Source organism: Crocodylus porosus, unplaced genomic scaffold, assembly GCF_001723895.1.
Source record: "Crocodylus porosus isolate Cpor-Errol unplaced genomic scaffold, CroPor_comp1, whole genome shotgun sequence".
In the NCBI taxonomy this organism is placed as follows: Eukaryota; Metazoa; Chordata; order Crocodylia; family Crocodylidae; genus Crocodylus; species Crocodylus porosus.
The window spans coordinates 18,751,524-18,770,509 of NW_017728923.1; the positions used below are offsets into that span (position 1 = coordinate 18,751,524).

Consider the following 18,986-nt stretch of genomic DNA (forward strand, 5'->3'; position numbering starts at 1 on the left):
TCCTTCAGTGCATTAGTATAATTACACATTTACATTCGTGAAAACATGTTATGTACCCAGGCCCCAAATCTTGCTTTTTTCCCCCACTATTGTTATCTTCAAAGATATAACAGTCAAAAGCTACTTCATTTTGGAAGCCCCATGGCTTTTATTACTGTACTATTCTATTTCATTTTTCTTATCTGTGATGTGTTTAGACTTGTGTTGCTATGCAACCAGCTAGAAGCCTCACTGTTTATAAGCCATTTCTTTAATTATAACAAAGAGAAAGCTAACCACTAAAGATTTTTTTCACAGTACTGAATTACCCTAGGTACAGAAATCAATGAATTTTTTCAGTACTTAGAATAGCTATTCTTTTAAAAAATTACACTGACCACAAATACATGATTTTCCATCAGTATTTATATAATTATTCATGACTAATATGCTGCAACTTAAGAAAAATGCTAACCAGAAATATAAACTAAACAGATCCACTCAGCTTCATAAATTGCTTAGAATGACTTATGTCACTTCTCAAATAAAATTTATGAATTGAAAATACATGTTAATGTTTATGTTTATGCTGCCTTCCATCTTAGCTGGAGAATGTAAAATAGCAACTACTAAAATGCAGACCATGGATGATTTTTTACTTTTTCAGTTCTACAGAAGATTAACAGTACATAATCCCAAATACAGAAAGTCAACTGAAAAGACCAATTGCTTCCCCTAGTGGATGCCAACAATACTACAGTAAAATCCCTGATATCCTGCACGAGTGGGGAATGCAGGGTGTCGGTAATGTAAAAATGCCAGTTACCTGAGAGCACAGGGTTGCCTGGATGCAGAGCAGGGGGGCAACGGGCGGCAGCAACCACACACAGAGTGGCAGTAGCGCAGTGTGGTGGGTGGTGGTGGCAGCAGCCACATGTGAGCTTCCCACCCCTCCGTGTCTGGCCAGAAATTCCGGTTACTAGAAATGCCAGTTAGTAAAATCCCAGATAGCAGAGATTTTACTGTATGTAGTTTTAAACACTGAAGCTAATCCTAACTAGAACAAAACAGCAAAAACGATCAGTTTCCAGCTGCACTTACATTGTAATACTCTTTTCCAGCAAAATCAATAAAATTAAGCTTCAGAGTTCACTTTAACAAATACATGAAAAGCACATTTTCTGACAAGGTGAGACTCTTACAAATGTACAATGTATATTTAACAAATAAGAATGCCACCAAACTATTATATATATACATTTATATTAAACACACACACACACACACACACACACACACACATATACATACACATATCACTCTTCATTTAAACATCTCAAAACACTTTATGAAAGAGCATTATTTCACCGATGAGAAAACTGAGGCATGGATACTTAATGATTTGTCCAGGGTTACCCAGCAGACCAAGCTCTATCCTCCAAGCTCCATCCTACCTACTTTAGCTGTACATTTCCACATGTTATCAGGTGCATACACAATATGGTACTATAACGATGGGGGAAGTAACTGGATGCTATTTGTATGCCAAAAATCGAGGTAAAATCATCTCCCGGTTCCCCCTTAAGCACGTTAATCATTTGGCAAATGCATTTTCATACATGAAATTTGGTTACATCATTCCCATCCTTATGAATAACATCATTAAGTGCTGGTATCAAGGGAAAAAAGTGGGGGGAGAGGAAGAGAATTTGTGAAAACCTGCTTCCATGAGACTGTTTGGGTAGCTTTCTGAAGAGCCAGGTAAATAAATGCACACTGTTTGACCTATATAAGTAACTAGTCCAACTAACAAACAAGAATGGGTTTTTATTTTTTAATTTTTCAGTTTTTTAAAGCTTTGATAAAGGAATTTGTAGTCAAGGGCTATGTAAATAAGCTGCCTACCCCACCTAAATACCTAACAGTCTCAGCCTTGGCTAAGCACCAACCTGAGACCACTTCCCCAGCTCAACTGTAATAGGTGGTAATATGGAAAGGAAGCAGAGTAGAGGCTCTGTTTATGAAAGTCATACTTAGCCTTGTGATAGGATTTGACTTTTTCCATACCATATCTTTGGACTGTAAGGTAATGGGAAACATGGAAGTGTTTTCTTCACTATGGTAAGTATGTCAAGAAAAATAATTAGTGATCTCAATATAACTACTGTTCATATTCAGATGTTTCCTGGCCATTCTGTGGTATCAAGTTGATTGCTCTTTTGTAATGGTTAAAGACGTATCTAATGGTATAATTCCTAGTAGTTTTTGGAGAAAAAAGGTTTTGTCCCACACTGATAACACCTTATCAACTTCTGGAAATGGCAGACTGAAAAATTATCTCAGAGTTCAGATTCCCAGCAGAAACCAGAAGGTCAGAAGTATAGTGCTGTATGTCAGTTCAAGTAAAGGCTTTGCTCTACCACATCTTATTGAGAAGAGAGAAAAAGAAACCAAACATTTTTAAAAAGTCAGTGAACTTTGAAAACAAATTCTGAAGAGCAAATTATGTCAATCTAAATGGATCAAGTAAGTACTTACTAATTGTCATTGATTCTGGAACAGTGACTGAAGGCAACATATTGCTTAAAGCATTCACTTGAACAGCAGGATTAACTTCCACTCTAGTTAAAAAAACAGAATGTCATCAATATTAAATATGTGAAACAAAATGTGGAATTCAAAGACTAGGAAGGAAGATTTGCAGACCTCAAAACAATAATGGAAACATTCTATTCACAAAGTAACTATGATTCATGTGCTGTAATTGTAAAGAGAGAAGAAAACATTGTTTAAGCCAAACAATTCTTTGGAAGGTTTTTTCCCTTTGCTTTGCTTTTTTTTAATATCTATAACTTCTACTGTATTTAGTCAACTAGAAGACAAAGTTTTTTGCCCCATTTAATACGGGGGGGAGGGAAGAGGAAAGCCTCTCACCTTACAACTGAGTATATTGCAGGGGCAAGTAGTTGCTGTGTCTCTGGCTCTGGTCCCAACCCAGTTGGAGCAGGAGACAGAGCCACAACTGCTGCCACAAACCCTCCCCCACTGCCCTCAGTCTCCCCTGCATGCCGTTTCTGCCCACTCTCCCCTCTGCTGCACTCCTTACCTCTGGTCCATGCTGGGAGGTTCAATCCTCACTGTGAAACACAGAGCACGTACTGCAGCGTGGCCCTATACCAGCAGTTGGCTCTACACTACTGTTACAGGGCTGAGCTGGAGCCATAATCAGTGCCACAGGTTGCAGCAAGGAAAGAGCTTCCTGGTACAGAGCAAAGGTGGGGAGGGGAGGATATTGAGGGGCAGGTGAGGAGTAGAGACCTCAGCAGGGCAAAGACCCAAAGCTCCAGAGGACAGAAGTGGCGTGGAGGGGAGAAGTGGAGAGAAGGACATGGGAAAGGGGTTCGGGAGCCTAAGGCTGAGGGGGGCAGACACAATAGGGGTAAGTTGGATGGGAGGGCAGGAAGCAATGGGCAAGCCTGCCCTTCACTCTGCCTGCCACACTGCCTCCACAGTACCTGCCCCCCACTACTCTTCCCCACTAATTTTTTCCTTACTGCCCTCCCCACCACCTGCCTTACCTAGTGCCTCCCTACTGCATCCCTCAATACCTGCCCCATTACTGCCCGCCTCATCACCTCTCTCCCCACTGCCTACAGTAGTGGGGGGGAGGCAGGAGGGGGATGAGTTGAATTTAAGATGATCTTCCAATAATTAGATTCAGTACATGGAAAATTATAGTAAATTGATGCAGGTTGTAGCTGTATCGGTCTACAGGCAAAAGGAATCAGAACTTGTGGCAGAGATGATATCTTTCATTAGACCAACTAGATATTCGCAAGCTTTCAGGAAAACTCACTCTTCCTCAGGCATAGGAGAATGCAAAGATTGTAACATTTCTCCTAGGAAGAGATGAAAATTCATATTTCACAGGAAAGCTGAAGGTGTTGTAAGATCTGCAGGTTGGAATAGTTCATTTTGTGCAAATTCTGAAATGAAAACCTCACGATCCTACAAGAAAAAATAAATCTACTGCCCTGGAACCCTAAAGCCAGGGTTTTTCCTGCAATTATCTAGTTGGTCTAATAAGAGACACCACCTCTGCCACAAGTTCTGATTCATAATAAATTATAAATCTTCTGTATACAGAATCTAATTATTGTGGGGGAGGCGGGTTATCTTAAATGCAGGTCACCTTGGAATTGGGTAAATGTGGTAATTTATTAATCGTGTAAATATGAGCTTTCAAATACACAAATCACAAGTAATGAATGGTACAAAAACAACTTTAAAAAACAAAACTAGTGATTAAATCCATAAGTTTGACATATTTAGTGGTTTCCTTTAGTATCACTGGCTATCATACAAAATATTAAGAGGATTATAAAAATATGGAAATGTGAATTTGGCATTTGCCTTTTTACATGTATACAGAATGAATTTGATTAGTGGCTTGTTTCAAGTACTAAGCAATTATAATTTGGGTACCAAGTTAATAATTACAGCACTTTTGTTTCTAAGTAATAAAATTAATTTGATAAGCACCTGAAAGGGAGTTCAGATCCTCTCTGAGCCAGTTCTACTGCAAGAACAGCACTATCATGTCCATCTCCATTCTCCAAGGTATCTAAAATAGCACCCAAATGATATAAATTAGTTATAAGAAAATATGCAATGTTAAAAATTGTATATATAGTTGTCTGCTACATTTGTAATTAATCAGTGTAGTAAGGGAAATTATTTCAAGTCACTTTTGAAAATAGGACTGATCCTGTTAGGTGGCTCAGAAAAAATGTTACTGTATTTACTCAAATACAAAGTGAGGATTCTTCTCCAATAAGCATGAGGGGAAAAAGCTCGTTGTCTTAGATTCACATACAAGGAAACCTCATGAAATACACCGTCTGTCATTGCCTGTGCACTGTACAAAAGTAGAACGTGCTCAGTAATGGAAACCAACTATGAAAGCTGATTAAATGCAGCCAACACCAAGTGGGATTATAAAACATATGGCTTGTTTTGGGCAAACAGGCTGGGGTTTCTTGTTTTGTTCGGGGGGAGCAGGGAGAGGAGGCAGTTAGTTGTTTTTTTGTACTTTCATGTTCCAGGTCAAATTAATCAAATCAGTTCCAAAACCTATTGATTGAGCAGAACTCAATCATTCAAATCCATGTGGCACTACCACCTGCAAGCATCCTCTTTCCCAGACTCTTCAGCCTGGGGCTTCAGATACTTCCAAAGACATGGCAGGCATCCTACGTGCAGGCCCAAGCCCGGAAGTGTGGGGTTTGGATGCCCCTAAGTGTTGCTTGCCCTTAACCAACGGGTCAAAGGAGCAAGTTAAGGGAAAATCCCCCATCTCCATAGAATATTCATAGCCGAGAGCTCTCATAAGGGAGTCTGCTTGGGGCATGCAAGCAGCAGATTTGCCTCAGCTCTGGACCACACTGCCACCACTGCAAGTTCACAGCCCTGCCCCCAGATGTGCCCTGCCAGCAGTGCTGGGGCTGGTCTCCATGGAAACCCTGGACCCACATTGTTGTGGCCCCACTGCTGCTGGATGGAACCTGGCCACAGTGATGTGGGCAAGGACCACGTGTAAATGAAGTCCAGTCACCAGCCAGATCTGCCATTGTACCCACCCCTGAACTAGAAGGTAAATTATGAGTCTTTAAGCTTTAAAACTCATGTCATGCATGGCTTGTACTATGAATAAGTACAGAAGTGCTGCTTAAAACTGTTTTTATGAAGTATTTGTGCTCAAACTTGTAGCAGTTCCAAAAAAGGTACACTGCATCAATTCTGGATGAACTAAGTCTATATGCAAATTACTACAGGTATATTTCTTTCAAAGTCAGAGTTTTCAAATTTGTCCCTCATTTCCATGTGCTCAGGGAGAGCAGGGTCTAACAGTAAAGGGAAGGTAGAAGTGGCTGCAGGGGGAAGAAGTTGGAGGGCAGAGAATAAGGGGGCTACCTGACCCCCCTATTTATTTTCTCTGCTTTTGCAGTGGGAAGGGGACAAATTCAAGGCAAACCGCCAATAATTAGATTCTAGATCTAGAAAATTATAACATATTCTGTAAGTTTTGGGGTACACCGATAAAGGTTTTTTGGGCCGCAACCAATGGCCAATTATTAATAAGACATATCAGCCAATACTGATCCGCCTGCCAGTATGAAGCCTGGTAGTTTGGAGAGCAGCATCAGGCTGGTAAGTGTGTAGGATGAAAGGAGCATGGGGTAGGGAGATGGAGGTACACATGGTGAGGGAACGAGTGGGTACTGGGGCAGGCGCTGCACAGCTGAGGAAGGTCAGGGTGCAGGACGGAGCCGCAAGCACCTCATCCAGGGAGCACTGGAGGCGGGGAAGGGAGGGTGGCTCTCTGTGCACATCCCAAGGCAGGCACAGGGGGCATGTGCCCCCCAGATTTGCATACAGGGTGAGGGCGGGCTGCCCACCTGGGGCAGCACCAGGCTCTTCCTGATGGTGGGGAGGGGACTGAGCCAAGGCTGTGATCAAGGGAGGTGGCAGCGGCACTGGGAAGAAGGGCTACAGAGAATTTTGGGGTGGCTTTGGCTTCCGGTAGCCCACCCTCTCAGTACTGCTGCCACCTGCCCCAAGTGCAGCCCCAGCCCAACTCCCCCACTAGGAAGAGCCCAGCACTGCCACCAATCCCAAGCAGGCAGCCCACCCTCACCCCACGCACAAATCCAGGGGGCTCATGCCCCCCATGCCTCCTTCAGGGTGTGCACAGTGGCAGAAGCCATGCCTCCCCATCCCCACCATGAGCCGCTCATGGCTCCATTCCATGCCCTGCCCCAGCCCCAGCCCCACTCCCTCCCTCAACTTGAGGGCCTCAGTCTGCTTCCCCCATGCCCCCTCCCTCCAAGCCCCTTCCCCCTCAACAGACTTACCAACCAGATGCTGCTCTCCACACTGCAAGGCTGCACTCCTGGTTGCGTGCATGCTGCATTACACGGCATTATCGGCCACATCAGCCAAAAAAAGCCAACTGCCAATAATGTCAATTTTCCTTTTATCAGTGCCAATATATGAACCAACGTATCAGTGCACCTCTAATAAATTTTCCATATACAGAATCTAATTACTTGAGACCATCTGATATTTGAGTAAATACAGTAATCACAGTCTTGCCGCACTCCAGATTACAGTATGTGCTAATATTTTACATCCACCATTTTACACTTCTAAATTATTAGGAAATGCTTTAACCAATTTATTTTTGCAAATGCTGATGCTCAGTTTAATTCAACATAATATGTGAAAGTCACTGCCAATTGAGTGCTGTTCAGTCACTTGTGCAAAGTGAATAGATGGTTTAAATACAATTAGTAGACAATTCTTAAAAATCAAAAAACCATCACTGCAACTGACATCCTTAATGTCACTGTCTATATAGAGAGAATGAGCATTAAATGAGCGTAGAAAACCTCTCTTTTCCAGAGATATTTCTTTGCATGTGGGGTTTAGGCACTAATGGGTTGACACGGAAAAGTTTCTCTCAAGCTATCTCGATTATGTATATTAAAAACCTATTTACTAAGGCCATCAGTAAAATGAAACAGATTTATGTTGATACCCGACACATCTTAGTGGCAGGGAGAGATGTAATTGGTCATGTTAATCTGAAGTCAGGGCAGAACGACATCTTAGAGACTAACTGGTTCAGAAAAGCATAGGCTTTCATTGGTGATGCCCACTTTGTCAGAAGCAGTGAAGTAGCTATTGCCTGCAAAAGCTTATGGCTCTGTGAACCAGCAAGTCTCTAAGGTGCCACCTGCTGCCCTGCCTTCTGCCTGACATCTCTCATTATTAAGCTTCACTTCCATCTAAAACTATTCACATAAAAAAATATCTTCAGTCACAATATTTAATTCTGTCACATTCGGGTGACACTTCCATCATTTTGCTTTCTCTGTTTCACCACAATGAAATTGCAGTAAAATGAACCTGCACCCCAACTGCAGCTCTCCTAGTAGGTATGCTAAGATAATAAAGCATTTGAAAAATAAAGGAAATAGAGAGAATGCTGACAACACTGAAATAATGATGTTGGAATAAAAATGAAAGGGAATGTTTTATTTGTTGGTTTGTTTAGTCGGTTTTTGGGTTTGTTTTTTCTTAATTGCAGAATGTATTAAGATCTCAGTACTGTATTCTCCCATTTGCTTCTAGGCACCTGAATTTCAGCCCTGGATGCGTTATCCTAGGCACACAAAGATTTGATATGCTTTGACACAAACCTAAAGCAATGTAACCTGGACAGCAATTGAAACACCCTTATATTAATGAAGTACAGAATGCTTTGAAAAAATTTCACATTCATATCAACTTTGCTACTGACCATTATAATATAGTGCATGAATCAAAATATTAGCATATTTCTGCCTACCAAATAAACTCAGGAACAGACCGTAAAGCATGGTTTAGGAACAATATTTTAAGACTAACTAGTTTTAATTACTGGACTGTTAGGACTGAAAAAATAAGTTACATTTCTCCCTACTACACTGCAGAGTAGTTAGCAATGCTTTGCCACAACCAAATTGCTACACTGTGAATTGAAATAAAAGCAAAACCAAGCATAAGAGTAGTCAAAAGACAAACACAGAGATATTATTTTTGCTTAGATATATTTTACCTGCTAGCAGGTAAAAATTAATGCATACATTAAAATCTCTGTAGAAAGGGGGCAGACAAAATCTCAGCCCTGCAATTTGTATTAAATATAAAAGGGAATGCTCCCTGTACCATTATGGTATTTTGTTAAAGATTCAGGTACTTTAGGAGACACTAGAGGGCAGTACAGCATTATTTCAATTCCTAAAGTAACTCCTTTGAATTTTTTACCACCTTAATAACACAGTAATTACAAAATTGCTCATTTCAACTCCTTGAGTTAATGTTTCTAAGAAACTAGTCGAGCATATGCTGCATATTGAAGAAAAAGCAAACTGTTTTACTACTGGACCAGCATACAATTGGAAATGAGAGCAGGAGAATAGAATGGGAACAAACATTAATGGAATGATTACAGCACTCTATGTCTCTGTTTTCATTGTTTTAATAGTCCATAATAAAAGCCAGCCTTAGCAGAATCTTTAAACTTACATCTTCAATGTATGCAAATTAATCCTCTCTCAATCCCTAAGCAAATCCTGTACTAGATCTTTGTGGCTCAAAAATCTTTAAACAGCAATACAGATACTGAAAGACCACACTGAGAAGAAATTAAGTAAATAGCTTTTTCTTAATGAGTCCTTGTAGCCAGTGGAGGAAGATTTGGCTAACTCATGCACACAGCAGAGGAGATCAAGACAACATTTAACCCCAAACTGTATTTTGTATATTCTAATATAAAAACAACCACATGCAACTTTGATTACACTTATTTTACAGTTTGCTTTTTCATAAAAACTTCTCTTTTGGCATTACATTTCTTGGCTAAAGCCCAGAAGTGAAAATATTGATTAGTTTTATATACACACAGCACACATGAATCCTGTCCGCATTTCTCCACTGCACTGTAATTCTGAAGCAACGATATAACATATACATATTAATAGATATTAAACTACAAGAACTGCTCAACTTCATGGACATTTTTTTAGCAATTTGGCTTTTCAGAATTCCAAATTTCTACAGTTGGCATCTACGAAAAAATTAAAACAAAACAAAACAGACACAACTTTATCTCCCTTTTACATATTTTGTATTAAACCATTTCAAATATCTCCCATCCTGCTCCTTTTAGCCCAGAAGCATTGCAGCTCTCCTAGTCCCATACTACTCACCTTTTCTGAGGCAACAGAAAAATTTCTGGCTGCAATTTTCCCAACAATTGTTTCTCTTTGTGCATTACATCCATGGTCCCATGAAGTTGCCTGATCACCTCAATCTTCTTGACATTGGCTAAAATAGCCATTTATTTGACTAGGACAGTGATGGCTAACCAATTTTGATTGCCATCCCGCAAGTTACACCCCAAATGTCTCTGACTGCCACTGTTGCTGGTCCCAGAGGCATACCTAATCTAGAGTATATGCTCATCAGGCCCCACAACGGAGGCTTCTGGGGCTTGAGTGACACATGTAGCAGCTGCCCGTGTTATCTGTGGCCACCCCTGGACTATGAAGAAGGAAGCACAGCAGGGAGGTGTTCTGTAAAGTCTGTTTCTCATTCATCCAGGCACTAGTCTGCTGGGTTCCATCTGATGAATCCTTGGAGTCCTTCACAGAGCAGCAGCAGTGTTTTGGCTTAACTCAGAGTACCAAATTCATGAACAAATGTCCCTACGTCTGCCTGTTTTATCATTTGTAGTCTCCACACCAAGTACTGAGGGCAGCGTGTGCCCCATGCTGACTTCACATGCCACAGGCACAAGCTCCAGGACTGGCATGTGCTGTAAGCAGTGTGGGGTGCTGGACTCGCCACATACACAGCACACAGCCAAGAGCTGGCACAGGGCATGCACTGTATGTAGTGCCCTGCCAGACCAGCACTTCCCAGTGTTTCCAAAACAGCCTGATCTGAACCAGCCTAGAACCAGCGTGTAGGACCAGTCCAGCAGGGCACCGCATGCAGCACACACCCCAGACTGACCCTCCGTGCTGTTTGCAGGGCACATGGTGCTGGGTCCAGCCCACATAGCACATGTGTCCAGAGCAGCATGTGGGTCAGTACAGCAACCTGCAAGCTATGTGTCTGACACCCATGCTTTAGGTGGATTTTGCTAATCCTGCCAGTATATCGAACCCTCATCCCTCAACTTTTCCCTTCATCCCCCTCATTTGTTCCCCCACCACACACACACACACACTTACGGGTACTTTTGTCGTCTTCAATTAATACAATTAAGGTTGGCCTTGTGTCAAGGAAACATTATGGATGAATGAACTCCATGACAGGCGTATAATGTGAACTGACAAGCAGAAAGTCAATATTCATATAGTTTATGCCTGGCAATGTTTAACATTTCAAAACATCACAATACAGAAAAAATTAAACATAATAAAATCGATTTTATGGCACTGCTGCTAAGTTAGTTAGAGACTATACAAAACACATATTCTTCTGGCCTCGGTTAGTGAATAAACTTCCGTTATTTATTTTAGAAGTGTGCAATTACTCTGTTTCTCTCGTCTTATTCACATTTATGTATACTTTCATTATTATCTACATATGCCGAAGCTTTTGTTTCAACAAGGATCTTCATCAGATGAAGTACTAAATTAAAAACTTGAAAGGTATTGAATGTAGTATATGGTACTGAAAACAGAATCCTTTATATTTACATTAAGCCCTGATTTTATCTAATGTAGGCAATTTAAATAATATTGAGCCAGACAGAATTTATGCAGCTGCTTTTATTCTTCTGCTTTGTTCAAGGGTTTAAATAGTCTCATTTTCATGTTTCAGTGAGGACATGACAGAGTATCTTTGCAAACCTAACTGCTAAAATGTATGCATACGCAACTGAATACATGAGCCTGCAATGTTCTTTATTAATAACAAATACTGGAAATTTGGAAACGTTCTCTATATTAACTTCTCCTTATGCATTCTAAGCTTACCACTACTTTAATTTAAACGTATCTTAAATAATGTGACACATTAAATACTTGCAGGAGAAACATCAATGAGAAAAAGAAAAGGTTTGACAGAAAAGGGAATAAAGCCCTGCTAAGTTACACAGTGTACAAGTCAGTTATGTATGTACTCCCTGATTTTATGAAAAACACCCTCAACTCCTAACAGAAATGGAGTTGCGCAGAAATTCTCAAGAAGTGTTCAGCTCTTTCCAAAAGTGTCATCAGCTGAACAATGAAACAATTTAAGATTCACGTCTCTAATCTACCGAAGCATTGTCAAGGGATCATCAGCCAGCACTAAGACTAAAAAAATCCTGAGACAACTGCTCTCCCCAGAATGACTCTCTATCTGTGATCTGTAACCCTTCTTACCAAACACAAAAAGGTATTAATATTCTTTACTGGTACTTATCTTTCTACAACGTGATAATCCTTACAAAACTCTTTTAGTTCTCTGAACAGAATTTCAAAAAACAGCTAACAGATGCAAAAGGTTAACAATTTTATATCACCACAGAGTTATTTTTTGTATAAGCTTTGTAATTGAAGCTATTAGGTTTTTCACTTTAAAACTCTGTAGTAGTTTTTAAGATGCTAAAGTAAACCAAGTATAAAGGAAACTAGGCTTTCTTTCATTAGGTAGTCTCATGGGGACTAAGATCTTATAGTATGCATCCAAGATTGACACCTCACATATATCTTCATCATGTCACTCCTTCAGCTTTAGTCATGGGAAATAGCTGCATTATGGCTTGTACCTTTCCACTATGTTGCTTTTCAGCCTTCATCTTACCCAGTATCCATCTGAACATTATTACTCCATCACCGTGGGGTAGTTGTTCCTGTCTTCCCCGGTATATGTCAAACTGAGGCTAACTGTCATCTTGCAAAATTCACTTGTTACTTTACTTGGCACAATCTTACAGCAGAGACTTCCTATCAAATCCCTGCCTTTGACACTAAGTTTTCTTTATTTAAAATCCATCATTAAGTATATGGCTGGATGAAGGTCACCTGAGACCAACATTCTTATAGAGAGTTGAGATTTATAATAAATAAATGATGTATAGCTAATTAATCGATAAGAACAGTACATGGAAGGGATGGGATGCAAACTTAGATGACAAACAGCTAGAGATGGAATTGCATGCTTACTGAAAAAGAGGACAGAAGTATTATGAAAATTATCATATATTAGGACATGTGTTCAACTTACTGGACAACTAAAACAGATTTTTTAAACTAAACAGTAGTAAATGCTTACCAGTTTGGGAATAAGAGTCAAGAGCACTGACAGGGAACAGAATATGTGAATCATCATTCAGGACCTGCAGGGGAGTCCAACTGCCTATCTGTGAATTGCATGTGCCCCCTTCCTGTGGCCTACACAAAAATACATATGTATTTTAAATATTTGATATATATAACCATATTAATTTTGTACGATACTTTGCCATTTTCAGTCCTGCTGAAAATCCAAGGGGGGCATTAAGTGCGGACCACCACAAATACACTAATAATTCAGATACTTAAAGAGACTAAGTTGTAGTTTGATCCCTAAAAATAGGAACAAGTTTTGGGACCTCTTATGGTTAACAAAGGGAGTTTTTCTATGCTTATTAAAGAGAGGTAATCTGACATCAGGCAGAAGGCAGCCAGGGCAGCAATTTAAAGAAGAACTCCTTCAGAAAGCACAAGCTTTCATATGTGAAAGTCTGCCAGCCTGCCACGTAAAAAAGTTTATGCCTTTCTGAAGGAATTACTCTTTAAGGTGCTGCTCTGGCCTGCCTATACTAATTAAGTTCATAAAGCAAAGCAGAACTGTACAAAATAATTTAAATTTCACTCTCCTTAAAGAAAAATACTTACTTTTCAGAAATTTCTATGTAATCTTCCACGTCTTTATTTCCTAATACCTTTCCATAAATTTCATCTTCATTTTCATCTATATCTTCATCATCAATACTCTTCACATCCAGCTTCTGGTAACCATACTCTCCATTCAAGAATGGAGAACTGCTTTTCCACAAATGGCTATTCTGATTCCCATTCAGATTTTGTCCAAGAGAGCCTTCAGAGGAAGGTAGTGCAAAAAGTGAAGATCTATCAGAGTTTTCCTCTGAGCTTTCTCCTGTAACTGATGTCTTTAGGATGTCTCCAAAGGTTTGCTCATCCTCCTCTTCATCAAATGAGATAATATTTGTCACCCTCTTCTTCTTCTTTCGCTCTTTTTTACATTTTAAATCTAAATGAAAAAAACTAGTATTTTTTTAAATGCAGTTAATACCAAAAGGATATACCTATTTCATTTTAGAACATTAACTCACCTAGGAAAGAGAATAGATAAATAAAAGTGTGAAAGAACAGAAGGGGGACACACACAAAAATTGAGATTTTGTAAAAATCTCTGCCAAAACCATTTTCATGCTTCTAGAAATAGAAAATAGAACATTTTAATTTAAAATTATTATTTGTTGTTCAGTAAAACTTGATTAAACAGTTCCATATGAGGATATTTTAGAGATTGAAAAGAATTCCATAGATATTTAGGAGTACCACTGCAAACTGAAAAAAGTTAAAAATGACAAAGAGAATAACAGTTGATAAAATAAGTTACAGAAATAAAAGTTATATATGTGTACTTAGTATATAAATGTATTTTTAAACTGGTCTAGTATTAAAGGTTCCTTAACCAAATGGTTGAGACTTTGAACAGTTTACTTTGGTAGTAAGTGCAGTGGAATCCCCTCAGAGGAAGAAGTTCAGTACATCTTAAAAGTTTCTAATTTTAACACCTGGTCCTACTACTTTCACACTTTACAAAATTCAGATGATTCAACTAAATGATAGTGTATTATCTTTTTATCTAAGCATAATACAGCAATTACTTGCTGTTCACCACCTAGTTTACGTAGTATACTGTTTGGTAAGTCTTATGAATTTATTTATTCAAATGTAAGTTTCCAATTTAAATTTGGAGTGCTTTAGAACAATGCCGTCTCTTGCAAAAACATTTAGGCCACACAAACTGCCAAGAATAGGTTACTTTATTCTTATTCTAGTATAGGTTGAGTATAATTTGGGTAAAAAGGGTGTTCAAAATATCTCTCAAAGTTACCTCACTATTTAGTTTCCAAAACAAGTGAAAATAATTTCTGGAAAAAAATGTATTCCTTTTCCAGAATAAGGGGAAAAACATGTTTTTTAACATTACCTTAGATTTATAGATGGGTCCTGACACATCTTATGATAAAAATATGGCTGCTGACATAGAGATGAAGCAATAGAATTGTTGTTTTTCATCTACACAATCCTTGAAAGGTACTTGCATATGCCACCAGCTTGCAGAAGAGCCTCTGTCCATTTTTAAATGGACAGTATGCTTTAAGTGCCAAAAACTAGAGTATCTCTTCTTTCCCCTACTCCTACCATGTGCATTACACATTTTTATAACCCCTTTCAGTCATTATTGTAAGAAATTCTAATCATTCCTAACGTTCGTTTCCTTGAAGCCGGATTTTTTATTTAAGGAGTGTCAACGTCCCAGGATTCTGCTTTCTACTTGCTCTCCTTTGAGGCAAGTTTAGGAGTAATACTTTCAACTCAATTTCTGGAAATAAAGATGAGAATTTATTCTCTTGATACAGCCACTGCAGACTTAACAGAAGTGTACACTGCATTTTATTGTACTATATTAAATTGATGGAAGACTCAGCCTTCAGTCTACATTTGTTGCAGCTCTTATGTTTGTGATAGCTGCATCATGGCAATGGTAAATCCAATATTGTACATGAGGTTTAAGCAGAGTGTACATTCATGATGTACATTTCTTTGTTTTGTGATTTAGTCTATATACAATGTCTTTGCCCCAAAGAATCTACAGTTACCTAGGGCTTGCAATCTAGGTGTACCATTATAGACATCTTCTACTGTAGTTATCAATAATGAGTAAAAATATGTGCCAAAGGTAAAAACATGCAATTAAAAGGAATAACCAACATCTCCTTGGTATAATGTCATAATTTAAAAATCTGTCAAACTGCAAGTGAAAACCCCAACTGTCATGCAGAGAAAATTTAATCTTCTACTTCCAGGAGATAGACAGCATATTACACATTCAACATAAGAAATTTTGTTCTCCTTCATACCAATATTTCTGAAGGACTTCTTAAAAAGGGAACTAGTGAGATATGATTTTAAATTTTAAGTTATTTATAGTATATAGTGCAGCATAATTGTATTGCTTTAAAGACAAAATATGTTTGATATTATTTTTCAAGTTCCATTATTAAATATATATATGGAGCATTTAAACATTTTTAATAAATTAAACAGCCCTAAAATACTTACCAGCACTGGCAGTCTTTGATAGGACTGGAAGTGGGTCAGTGTCCTGATCAGATCTGATGAGAATGGAAACAGCAGAAGATGCAGTTATCTCTCTCAGAAGGCTGCTAACACCTTGGGTGGATTCTTTCAGCAGTGAGGTTACATTTTGTGTGGATTCCTTTAAAAGGTCAGAAACCGTAGGAGTGCATTTGCTCTGCCCATTTAAATCTCTGTTGTCAATGTTGATTGCAAAAAGAATGGAGTTTAGACCTTTAGAGAAAGCAAAAAAGAAAAACCATAGAGCAGCACAACTTCAGGTATAGAAACACAGATACTCCATTCTAAACCTACACAGCTAGAACTTTAAAGTCACATGATAAAGCACTATGATATTTAAAAAAAAAAAAAGATTCCATAGCTAAATTACTTATACGAGTCTCTCATACATTTTTTCTACACACTTCAGGCCACAGAAGTGATCTATTTATAGTGATCTCTTCACTTACAGGTGCAATTTTCCCACCATATATGTACTATCTAACTTTGCTACATGCTATTGAAGCAATTAATTATTAAATGATCTGCAATGATAGCATAGTCGGCCTATATAATAAACTAGCCCATATTTCTTGCTGCATACTTAATATAATTTGATGTTAAATTATGTTTTATTGTCATAGAAAATGTAAACTTTCCAATCATATTTGCTGGTTAACATTGAGCAACAGGTGCATTTTCAGTCTCATTGGCAGAAAAAAAAGTGTACAATATTATATATAAACTATGCAATCAAGCAAGAATGTTGCATCACATATGCTGTAAAACAAAAGAAAAATCTACTCCCCTATGATACTCCCCTATGATAAAAAGCACAAGAATGCATTTTAATTTTTAAGTTAAATCTTGCTATAAAAACTGTCTTTGTTCTTTTCTATTTAAGATCTACAAGTCCATGGTTTACTTTTGATCATTCATTGCTACAGCAAAAACTATAGACTATAAAGATGAATATTTGTATGGAAAAGTTGCATCTCCCACAAACAAAATTTTGCAACCTCCCAATATTGCTACTTATAATGTACATGTACCAATATCCTGGAGGGTGATTATAAAGAAGATGGAGATAGACTTTTCTCTGGGTCATCTGCTGTAGTCAATGACCTCATGAGGTTCCTTCCAGCTCTACTTTCCTATGATCCAATTATGTTTCACTATGGAACATGTTATCATGACTGACATCAAAGCTTCCATTCACAGCATTACCAGCAAGCAATTCATTATTTTTAAAGGCGCTTTTAAAAGAAATGAGCACATCTTCAAAATAGTATTATTTAGCATTTGTTTTGCCAAGTCGCAACCTACCAGCTGCCATGGTTGGGATCATACTAGAACGCTCTTCGTCCATCATAAAAGACCAATCTTCATAGAAGACGCTACATATTAGAAGGTGAACATAAAGCTATGTCACTTCATATCCTTTTTTCTTTTTAACATATACATTTTATTAAGAATATAGAAGACTAAAATGTATATATAAACAACATAGATATCTTGATAAGTCAGCTGATCCAAATACATTCCGAAGTGAACCTTTAAATCTCCTGACGTTCACAGAACATGGTAAATAGTAAGGGAAGTTTTAGCCTATATTAAAACTAAAAATAGTGAAGCCTGTTCAAACATGGGTGGGGTATGACTAGGCCAGAAGGTACTGTGAACTGACTGAAGAACTCTTCAGTCTTGAAGATTTTTTTCCTCTTTCTTTTCTAAAAAGGTACAAGCCATTCAAGATCAAGAATCCCATCGGAAAGGATATAGCAAATACTTGCACTTATTTCTCAATAAATAGCTATATTAACTAATATTGCCATATCACTTACCATTGCTTAGCCGTGTGTGTTCTCAAATAAATAAATACCAACATAATTACCAAACAATTTTGCAGCAAATTAGGAAAGATGGATACAAGCAAACAACACTAGGCAAGATCTACTGAGTTAATTCATTGCCTAAAAGCTAATATCATTATCTTACATTTAACTAAAAGGAGATGAACTACTTAGTCTATTAGTACAGCTTCAAACATTTTTAAATGTCACTGCTTAGTCTGCCAATGAATGCAAATTTCCTTCAATATAAAGGCACTAAATAGTTACCTAAGTCGATTTTTATCTGCAAGCAGCATATGAATATATCTTTCCAGAGAATGCTCATTTAATGCACAGCGCAACCAGGCACGGCCTCTGCCAATATCTGTAGTAATTGTTTTTAAAGAGTAGAAACGTTGTAGTTCATGTTTATTCAAAACTTCTTTCACGTAGTACCAAAACACTGGCTCTGAAAAATCAATAAAGACACAAAAATACATTTAACTCACTTTGTTTTACTCTCTGCCTACCAGTCATTAAAGAAAATGCCACCCCCTATACCACTTGTCTAATTTCTAGTGACAGTTTTATCAGCTATTCCAAACACTTTAACGGTGATGCATGTAAACTCCCCAACCAAACCTTACTGATATTATTGCTATTCAGTTGTTTTTTAAGAAATATCTATTTCCTGCTTATGTAAACCTAATAAACTATTTCCAATTCCTGCTGTCTTATAAAACTTATCATGCTATTTTACAGAAAAATAAAATTAGCTGTTGATTACCTTGAACGCTGAAGATTCATTTCCCAGTTTACTCTAACTTTTCCATTTAGTAGATTGCTTATTTCTACTGAATTTCACAAAAGCTATTCACATAAAACATTTGTAATAGGAATAATCCCCACAGGATTCTGTCTTCACTGCTATAATTTAAAAGGTCGTCTAAGCCGCATTTAATTTACACTGAAGAAATGCAAAAGTCTAGAACTCCTGGTTCAGAGATGATGCATCCTTTAATTTACATTGTGCATTCAAAGTTTCATTTGGGAATGCATACTGATGCCTGTTGCTTCAAAGCATATACACATTTAATGACAGGTCACATAACTCCAGCAGCCAACATTATAGATTTCATAGACATCAGGGCTGGAAGGGACCTCGGGAGATCATCGAGTCCAGCCCCCTGCCCAAAGG

At 38.2% G+C, this 18,986-nt stretch overlaps 1 protein-coding gene across 1 annotated transcript in view; it reads right to left on the minus strand.

The window, feature by feature from the left end:
- The window catches only part of SNX29 (sorting nexin 29), a 445,875-nt gene that overhangs the window by 413,249 nt on the left and 13,640 nt on the right, over positions 1–18,986 (minus strand). The window contains exons 5-11 of the mRNA XM_019540166.1: positions 18,077–18,257; positions 17,283–17,353; positions 15,942–16,190; positions 13,461–13,836; positions 12,856–12,974; positions 4,522–4,603; positions 2,518–2,600 (exon numbers count right to left, since the gene is read on the minus strand). Coding sequence (XP_019395711.1) covers positions 2,518–2,600; positions 4,522–4,603; positions 12,856–12,974; positions 13,461–13,836; positions 15,942–16,190; positions 17,283–17,353; positions 18,077–18,257 — 1,161 coding nt within the window. The remainder of the gene's footprint in view (positions 1–2,517; positions 2,601–4,521; positions 4,604–12,855; positions 12,975–13,460; positions 13,837–15,941; positions 16,191–17,282; positions 17,354–18,076; positions 18,258–18,986) is intronic.